The sequence below is a fragment of the Lolium rigidum genome, unplaced genomic scaffold (genome assembly GCF_022539505.1).
Source record: "Lolium rigidum isolate FL_2022 unplaced genomic scaffold, APGP_CSIRO_Lrig_0.1 contig_5390_1, whole genome shotgun sequence".
Taxonomy (NCBI): Eukaryota; Viridiplantae; Streptophyta; class Magnoliopsida; order Poales; family Poaceae; genus Lolium; species Lolium rigidum.
In genome coordinates, this window is record NW_025900914.1 from 40,197 (window position 1) to 49,648 (window position 9,452).

The 9,452-nt window shown below is 48.8% G+C and overlaps 1 protein-coding gene across 1 annotated transcript; it reads right to left on the reverse strand.

Moving 5' to 3' along the window:
• Positions 1-762: 762 nt before the first annotated feature.
• Positions 763-2,615, reverse strand: LOC124681732 (protein SPT2 homolog). The gene is made up of 2 exons (XM_047216560.1): positions 1,280-2,615; positions 763-1,185 (listed from the first exon to the last, which is right to left on the reverse strand). The coding sequence occupies exons 1-2, from the start codon at positions 2,510-2,512 to the stop codon at positions 1,012-1,014; spliced, it is 1,407 nt and encodes a 468-aa protein (XP_047072516.1). The 5' UTR covers positions 2,513-2,615; the 3' UTR covers positions 763-1,011.
• Between the last annotated feature and the right edge of the window lie 6,837 nt (positions 2,616-9,452).

A 9,452-nucleotide genomic window follows, 5' to 3' on the forward strand; every position in this document is an offset into this window, starting at 1 on the left:
AGCACCTACAAAAATAAGATGTTGGGAGCTCTCCCTGCTTCTAGTTATAGTCATAAAGAAAAACTTGTCAATAGCCCCCTTCCTACCAAATTTTTGGGCAAACATATCATTGGCATAGCACGGAAGTTCGACGTCCCTGGTTAGCAGGAGTACATTTGACCTGGAGTTAGCAGAGAAGGCTTTTCCCTAGCTCATGAAAAGAAGTCAACATAAATGTTCGTCGACTGCAAAACAACCATTTCATCACAAAAATAACACCATACAATATTTGCAATTGGAATGTATGTGACTGACGCAATGATCTTCAAATATGAAAGCTAACTTGATCCTTTATGCAGTATATATTTTGGTCAAAATCATAATTTCACACTCTCTGGAGATCGGGATAATACTGGTAATAGAAACTCATTATAACTAGACAGCTAGCAGTTACGCACAAGTTCAAAATTTGTAACACTACAACTATCAAGGTACACTTCTACATTTACAATTCATAGAGGAAGCAGCATTCACATCTTACAAGCATATAGACGATGCCAAAAATACAATGTTCCCAGAACCTATATGTTCTAATTAAGCCTCACGTTAAGACCCAAGGCTTGAGAAATGTTAATTGAACATACAAATGCTTGAGAACATAGACATAAAGATCAGGCAAATTCATCAAGGTCTCAAATAATGCCACCATTTATGCAAAAGATTTGTGTCTCCAATAGCAAGGTCATACCAATATCTTGATGTTACTACCATGGAAAAAAGCTAGAACTTAATGAAGGCTTCATATCAACATATAAACTCTTGAAATAAGTTTAATACAATATATGATCATACAATACCAATCAAAGAATATACTGTGTAAAGATGTCATGATGGTGCTTCATAACAACACAGTTGCAAATGATTCCCCCAAAGCCACAAGTATAGTAGTAAAAATAATATGAAGTAACTCACAGTTTCCATGTCAGGGATGGATTACAGTGATAGTACATAAGGGAACTTGGCGAAAAATCCCTAGTCAGCCATTTTGTTCAACCGATGAATCATACTCCTGGCGAGCCTATTACTGGGGTCAATCTTGAGAACCAAACGCAGGTCATCTGCCCCAAGCCTGTATTTCTCGCTGCTCTCGTATAGGAGAGCCCGCTGCACTAGCACAGACACATTCTCCTTATCTTGCTCTAGCACCTGCACAGTACATAAAACCAGCATAAATAACACAGGGGAGGCCTCCCAGTAGATACGGGTTAGGAAGTACTACATTACAGAGACACTGGAATACCTTGGAACAGTCGGCAATAGCCTTCTTATACTCGCCGACCTCCTTGTAAGACGAGGCCCTTGACGATAACACCTCCGCAATGCCAGCATTTTTGCCAGTCTTCTCGATGAGCAAAACAGCCCAGGACAACCATTTGATAGCATCAGCATACTGGCCACCCTTGTAATTGTCCATTCCCTTTGCCTTGGCAGCAGATGCTGTCAACCCAGACGGTGGTGCTGGTAGCCCGTCCAGCTCTGTGGTTGTGCCACCGCTGTCACCACCAGCAACATAGTCTGACTCCACGTCCACCCAGTCATCCATCTCACCAAACATGTCACCACCACCATTGCTCGCTGCAGAAGCAGCTGGTGCAGATGAAGGGAACAGCGTGTCAAAATGATCCAGGCCAGAGTTCACCGCAGGCGCCGGAGCGGGTGCAGGTGTAGGAGGAGTAGCACTGGATGGCTTCGGGGTACTCTGGAAGCTACTGAATCCAGCGCCGGCACTCTGGAAACCGCTGAATCCCGCGTCGACGCCCGAACTCACGCCCTGGAACGCGGCAAATCCCTGGTCCGGTTTGACCGAGCCTGCCTGCTTTGCGGCATTCATAGGCTTGGCCGCGAAGGGATCGATGGAGCCGAAGGGATCCTTCTTCTGCCCCATGGGCTGCTGAGCTGCGGCAGCCGACGCCATGCCCACGGGCTTCATCGGTCGGCCACCAACCCCGTAGCCAGCTGAGGCCATGGGCGCCCCGGTGGTTTTCGGGAGCGTGCTCGCCATGCCGCCCATCGAGAAGGGAGCGCTGTTGGTGCTAGGGTTGGCGCCTGCCGGCCTGGAGGGCTGGGATCTGAGCGGCGCGTTGGACTGGGCGCGGGTGGAGCCGAGCGCGGGGCCGAGGAGGTCGCTGAAGAGGTTGGGGTTGTTGGACTGGGGGAGGCCGATGCCGGAGGAGGGCGCGGTGGCGCCCCAGCTCCGGCCGGAGATGTCGCCGACCATGGAGACGGGCCCGGATCCGAGCGCCGAGGCGGCGGCGGGGGACGGCTGGTGGGTCCAGGACGTCTTGGCCGGCTGGTGTGACCATGTGTTTGTTGTGGCGGCTGGCCTCGGCGAGGGGTTGGTGGGGCGCTGGTCGCGGAGGGGGCGGGAGGCGGAGGAGCGGGAGGAGTTGGCGCCGAAGTCGAAGTTGTAGGAGTCGAAGGAGGTGGTGGTGGTGGGGCGGGAGGAGGATCGGTCGCCGGAGTAGGAGTTCATGGTGGCCGGCGACGGGGAAGATCTGCGGGGAGAGGAGAGGAGAGACGAGGCGATGGGGGTGGCTCTCCTCTCTCCTTTTTATTTTTTTGTTATTTTGTGGTGCCTCGTTGCTTCCTTCCATGGGAGCTGCGGTGGGAAGCATTATAGGTAGGTAGGTGCCGCCAGGAAGTGTGCGCTGTCGCCTGTCGGGCCTGGTTGTTGGGCCTCATTTTATTGGTTTGTGCTGGGACTAATTTTCCTCGGTGAGATTCAAACTTTTTCTGTCCCAATTGTTCAGTGTTATGCTTTTTTGGGCAGCTTCTCATCTTTGGAGTGCACACTCCACAACGTCGTGGGATCTTCTCATGGTTCCTGCCCCACACCATGTCTTCCCATAAATCGGCGTTACGGTGTTGTTTGGTAACTTGCCTAATGTTAGTTCAACAGAATGGGAGTCGCAAGTTGACAATTTTAGGGGAATCTTGCCTCACTTTACAAGTGTATGACAAGTGGGACGTAATTGTTGGAAAGAATAATCTTGCCTAACCCCATGTATGGCATCCTCGGTCAAACTTAATATCAAACCAAATAGCTCCTAGGCCTTCTCAGTGGATTAGTGAAAGTTCAGAGATGATAAATCTAAAGGGGGTGAATAGGTTTCTACAAATTTTAATTATTTCTTTGCAATGTTAGGCTTTGTGAAATATAATGGTGAGCCTAATGCAAACTAGGTGAAGCACCCTATATGATGATACAAGTAACTCGAGCATGAATGCTCTCACAGACAAATATATCACAAGTAAGAGTTCGGTTAGAAATAACCGATAACACGCGGAAGCTTTATTCCCGTGTTTCCTTCCTTTGCAAGAAGGTACGTCACGTTTGGAAAGATGAGGGTCTCACGAAGGATTCCCCAACGCCACGAAGGCTCGCCTTCTTCTCCCAAGCCTATCCCACGAAGGAATAGCTCTTCTCACTTGTGGTAGACTTTGAGGCAGCCTCCAAACCTTCACAATCTAGTCAGGAGCAAATCCACAGCCCGGATGACATAGGCATCCCAAATGGGCCTGCCAAAGATAGTACCCGGGGTTTATCGAAGGCCCACTACCCGAAGAATAAGAAGGTTCGAGAGCCCAAGATATGTTAAGGAAAGTAGAATTGTAATAGGAAGTGTTGTTTGATAATCTGGCGGGATGAGTTAGAAACCGTCCCGGACTCTGTAACTTGTACAAAACGAAACCCTCGGCTCCACCTCTTATATAAGGGGGGAGTCGAGGGACGAGGAGATCATCGAATCATTGTCTGCAAACCCTAGTTTTCATAATCGTCGAGTACTTTTCAGTCGAAACCTTCGAGATCTACTTGCCCTCTACTTCTAACTAAACCCTAGCCTACAATCCATAGGCATTGACAAGTTAATCCCTTGTCAATTGGCGCCGTCTCGTGGGAATTAGAGGCGTAAGGATCCGATCTCGATGGCACGTTCAAGATCTTCGACATCGTCAACCGGAAGCAACACTATGGATCGAGGTAAACGGATCGCTCATCGGTCTTGTTGATTTTGTTCCTCACCCACCCTCCCGTTTGGATGCATATGCGTATCTGGCGGAGCCCTTGGAGATGACGTTCGGAAGGTTTCACTTTCGCGTCGAGAAGGAAGGATCGTATCGTGTCGAAATTCCGATTTCGTCGGGATCGTCGGCGATCGATTCTGGTTTTTCAAGCTATGCATCGTCAACTGAGTCAGAAGGAGAAACTTCGGCAACACGTTACGTCGGCATCGAGCAAGAGAGAAACTCGCCAAGATCTTCGGCAACACATCATTTGAGTCATCCGCGGACTCATATATAAGCGATGGCTCAAGCGATGTCGACGAGTTACGACTTCATCGACAAATCTCTCACGGTGGGCAAGGTCTTCATCAATCTCAACAATGATGTCACCAAACCCAATATAGATCGGAGTACAAAATATCATCGGATTTATGCTATCGACAATCAAGAGGAAACATCAGAGGCTTTCGACGATTTGGGTAATCCTTTTGTCGATCCCTCAGATCTAAGGAGAGGTATGGGCACTAAATATGTCGGGCCCACACCACGCGTCAGAGTTCAACTTCCACAGGCAGCCTAGGACAGAGCGGCAAAAGCCCTAGATGGGTCGGAGCCAATGACGACAACAGCTACAGACTCGAGAACCGCAAGCTTATCAATATAGGCTCGCACGAACCGCTCGAGAAATAGAAAAACAGACAGTCGAGTTGAACGGGAGAAAGGAGGCGGCTTCGCATCCGGCAGGAGAAGGGCGGATCTAAGCGGACAATCTAGAGTTTCGGGTGATAGCCACGGGGAGGCTCGGAACGAGAGGAAGATCAAGGTTACAACACATACCCGAAGCAGTAAAGAGAGCACTTGGTTCAAAACCTCGACATGTCCTTTATGTCGATAGATACAAGAGGAAATATTATCCCTAAGACACCAGAAGCTGGGTATATGGCGACACAAGCTTACATCCTCGCATCCAGGCCACCCCTAGGAGATCCAAGGGAAACATTATACAATATGGCGTTAGCAGGGGTTGGAGCTATGGGGACAGCGTTCGTAGCAACGCCTCCCGAAGGAGCGGCAAGGCAAAATAGTCCACGACCTGCGGCGGCAACGGCGGCGGTTCCCGAAGGACCAAGCGGAGCAAGAGACACAGGAGCACAAGCAAGAGTCGATAGAGCGAGACAAAGCGGAAGGGATCATCGGCAATCCCCGGAGCTTAACGACGAGGATATGTGCGGCTTGCCGTGCTTCACAAGGAGAGTACGAAAAACTCGAGTCCCGTCGGGATTTAAGTTGCCCGATCACTTCAAAAAGTTCGACGGCCTGCAAGATCCAGAGGATTGGCTAATTGATTACCTCGAGACGGTGAAGCTAACCGGAGGAACTAGAGCAACGAGCCATGCAAAGTATTCGAGTGCACTTAAGTGGAGCCGCACGATCTTGGATCAAAAAACTTCCGCCGGGATCCATCGACAGCTGGGAAAGTTTCGAGGATGTATTCGTCAAGAACTTCAGGTCCACGTGCAAAAAACCTGCGTCGTTAGAAGAGCTGAGGGCATGTCGACAAAAACCAGATGAGTCAATGAGAAAATATATCCAAAGGTGGAACATCATAAAAAACTCGGCAGAAAATATATCTGACGAGAGAGCAATAGAAGCGTTTGTCGCAGGAATTAGGCGTGGAGATTTTGTCGAGGACTTGGGAAGGACCAATCCAAAAACAGTATCCGCGTTGATGGAGATAGCAAATAGATGGGCAGACGGAGAAGACGCCGTCCACAATAAACGACACAGGTCGCCAGAGGAGGACCGTGGTCGAAATTATCAATCGAGGCGACGATTTCCTCGGCAGTACCAGAACTACGACGCTCCAGGGCAAATTTCGGCTGGATTCCGAGCCAGCGCAGGAGGAAATAATAGAGATGATTATCAGAGAAGTAATGAGCAGAGAAGCGATAACAGAGACGACTCCCGCAATAGACAAAATAGTGGGCCAAGATTTCCAAGACCTTTCGTGTCCCCCGAAGAAATGCTAAATGGACCGTGCCAGATGCACTTCTTCCTCGACAGCAACGGGAAAAGACAGTCAGGGCACCTGCAGAAAGACTGTCGAAATTTTCGAGCAATGTTCGGATACGCGGAAAATGCTCACGCTCGAGCAGCACGGAGAAACCCTCGGGAGCCCGGGAGCGAAGTTCACCTACCGCCACCTCCCGCGATTACGGACGACAATCGGCATCAGCTCGGAATAGCGGCAGCACCTCCACCACCACCTTACGTTGATCCTAACTCAAACGGAGCGAGTGTCGATGATTCGAAGGGAAGGCCGTCCAACGGAACTCAAAAAGTAATCTCGAGACAAGTGTTCATGGCGGAGAAAATGCCTCCACCAACGAGTTGAGTACCTCAATTGGTCGGGGCAAGACATCGGCTTCACCATAGCAGACCACCCGCAGCAAGTTCCTCGACCAGGGCAGTCAGCACTTATTCTGCCGGCAGTTATTGCGGGCTTTGATGTTTCTCGAGTATTCATAGATGGTGGCAGCAGCTTAAACCTTATGTATGCGGATACATTGAGGAAGATGAACATATCCTTAGCAAACTTGAAGCCAACGGACACAAGGTTCCACGGCATCACACCAGAGAAACCAAGTTACCCATTGGGAAAGATCAACCTCGACGTTCAGTTCGGAACCCGAGAAAATTATAGAATCGAGAAACTGGAGTTTGAAGTCGTGGATTTTCCATCACAGTATCACGCTTTGTTGGGACGACCAGCATATGCTAGATTCATAGCAGTACCACACTATACATACCTGTTATGGAGATTGCCTGGACCCAAGGGACCAATCACGGTCAAAGGGAGTTTCGCCTTAGCTGATAAGTGCGACAAGGATTTCCATCGGTTATCGAAACCTTCGGGATGCAAGCTGAATACTTGGCGTCGAAAAGCATGACCGATTACGACGCATCGCCGGACGTTGGAAGACCAAATAAAGAATCAACTTTCAACACGAGAGAAAAATTCTAAGGAGGTGCAGATTCACCCGACGGATCCAAAAAAGACGACATCCATTGCAAACAACATGGATATCGCATAGGAAAGCGCGCTCGTCGAGTTCCTCCGTGAGAACTGGAAAATCTTCGCATGGTGTCCAGCTGACATGCCAGGAGTACCCGGGGAACTTGCCGAGCACCACCTAAATTTGGATCCAACGAGCGAGACCAATCAAACAACCTTTGCGGCGTTTTCGGAACCAAACCGCAAAGCTATGCTGTCAGAAATCAATCGACTACAAGAAGCTGGTTTCATCAAAGAGATATTCACAGAAGCCACATGGGTAGCAAATCCCGTGATGGTGCCAAAGAAAAACACTAAGGTCCTTCGCATGTGCGTCGACTTTACGTGTCTCAACAAACATTGTCCAAAGGATCACTTTCCCCTCCCGAGGATCGATCAGATTATCGACTCCACGGCTGGATGCGAACGTCTTTCCTTCCTGGACGCGTATTCTGGTTACAACCAGATCAGGCTAAAAGAAGAAGATGAAGTAAAGACCGCGTTCATTACACCTTATGGCGTGTTTTGTTACAAAACAATGCCCTTCGGTCTAAAAAATGCGGGAGCAACATATCAAAGGATGATGCAAAAGTGCTTGGCGACACAGATTGGGAAAAACGTGCAAGTATACATCGACGACGTCGTCATCACATCAAAAGAAGGATCAACACTGATAGAGGACCTCAAGGAAACGTTCGACAACCTCAACAAGTTCCGCCTGAAGTTGAACCCGACGAAGTGTTCCTTTGGTGTCCCAGCAGGAGAACTCTTGGGGTTTCTAGTCTCAGCAAGAGGGATTGAAGCAAATCCCGATAAAATACAAGCTATTGTAACAATGAGAAAGCCAACAAAGTTGAAAGAGATACAACAGTTAACTAGGCGAGTCGCAGCTCTGAGCAGATTCGTCGTCAGGCTAGGAGAAAAAGCGTTACCATTTTACGCTTTGATAAAACAAGGAGACAAATTCCAGTGGAACGAAGAAGCCGACAGAGCTTTCGAAGATTTAAAGCGCAAAATCTCGACACCACCAATCTTGGTGGCACCGAAGGAAAAGGAACCTCTCATGTTATATATCGCAGCCACGCCCCAAGTGGTGAGCACGGCACTGGTTGTCGAAAGAGAAGAAGAAGGAAAACTCCACGGAGTACAGAGGCCAGTCTACTTCGTCAGCGAAGTTTTATCGCCGTCAAAACAAAGGTATCCTCAGTATCAAAAGTTAGCTTATGGAGTGTTCACAACAGCACGAAAATTGCGCCACTATTTTTCGGCACACCCGATCATAGTGGTCAATGAGGCTCCTTTGTCAAATATACTGAACAATCCAGAAGCTACGGGTCGTGTCTCCCTTTGGGGAATAGAACTTTCCCCTCGGGACATCACGTACGAAAAAATAAAAGCAATCAAGTCGCAAGTTTTGTCGGACTTCATCGCAGAGTGGATGGAGCTGCAGAACACAGGACCCCCAGACCTGTCGAGAACATGGACCATGAATTTTGACGGGTCCAAAAGAGTAGAAGGAGCTGGAGCAGGAGTCATACTTATATCACCTGAAGGCGACAAATTGAAGTATATCCTTCGGATGACGTTCCCTAACGCATCTAACAATGAAGCGGAATATGAAGCCCTCATACACGGGATGAAGATGGCAAAAGCATGCGGCGCAACTTGACTAAAAATCTTTGGCGACTCACAATTGGTGGCCCGACAAGTTATGAACCAATGTGATGCGATCAATGATAGCATGGTAGCATACAAGGAGGTCTACAATGAACTTGAGAAGTTATTCGATGGATGCGAGGTAAACCACATCGATAGATTGAGCAACGATGAAGCCGACGTCCTCGCAAACATCGGGTCGCGGTGTCTCCCGGATCCCGCCGAGAGTGTTTTGGGAAGAAATATCGGAGAGATCTACAAAGTCAAAAAAGGTGCGAGAGAAAAGAAAAAGCTTCGACACCCCTCGCAGAAACCACGGAGGATGAAGATGAACAAGAGCTTGTGATGATGGTACAGGTTCCTTGGATGCAAGCATATGTATCATACATCCTCGGGAAAGAAATACCCGACGATCCAGTTGAAGCAAGGCGAGTAATTCGACGGTCTAAAGCCTTCACGGTGGTCAAAGGAGAACTATACAAGCGAAGTATTTCAGGTGTTCTGCAAAGGTGTGTAACACCCGAAGAAGGAAGAGTAATTCCGAAGGACGTGCATGAAGGAATATGCGGCCACCACGCGAGTAGTCGAGCTATCGCGGCCAAGGTTTTTCGGGCAGGCTTCTACTGGTTAACGACAATCGAGGACGCCAAAGAAATAGTAAGGACTTGTGATGCGTGTCAAAGGTTCGCCGCAAAAC

What these genes read in the sequence shown, in the direction of transcription:
- LOC124681732 (XM_047216560.1), bottom strand. Translation starts at nt 2,512, where the DNA reads ATGAACTCCTACTCCGGCGACCGATCCTCCTCCCGCCCCACCACCACC. An exon ending in CTATTGCCGACTGTTCCAAG is followed by an intron (nt 1,186 to 1,279) that starts GTATTCCAGTGT and finishes TGTACTGTGCAG; the next exon opens with GTGCTAGAGCAAGATAAGGA.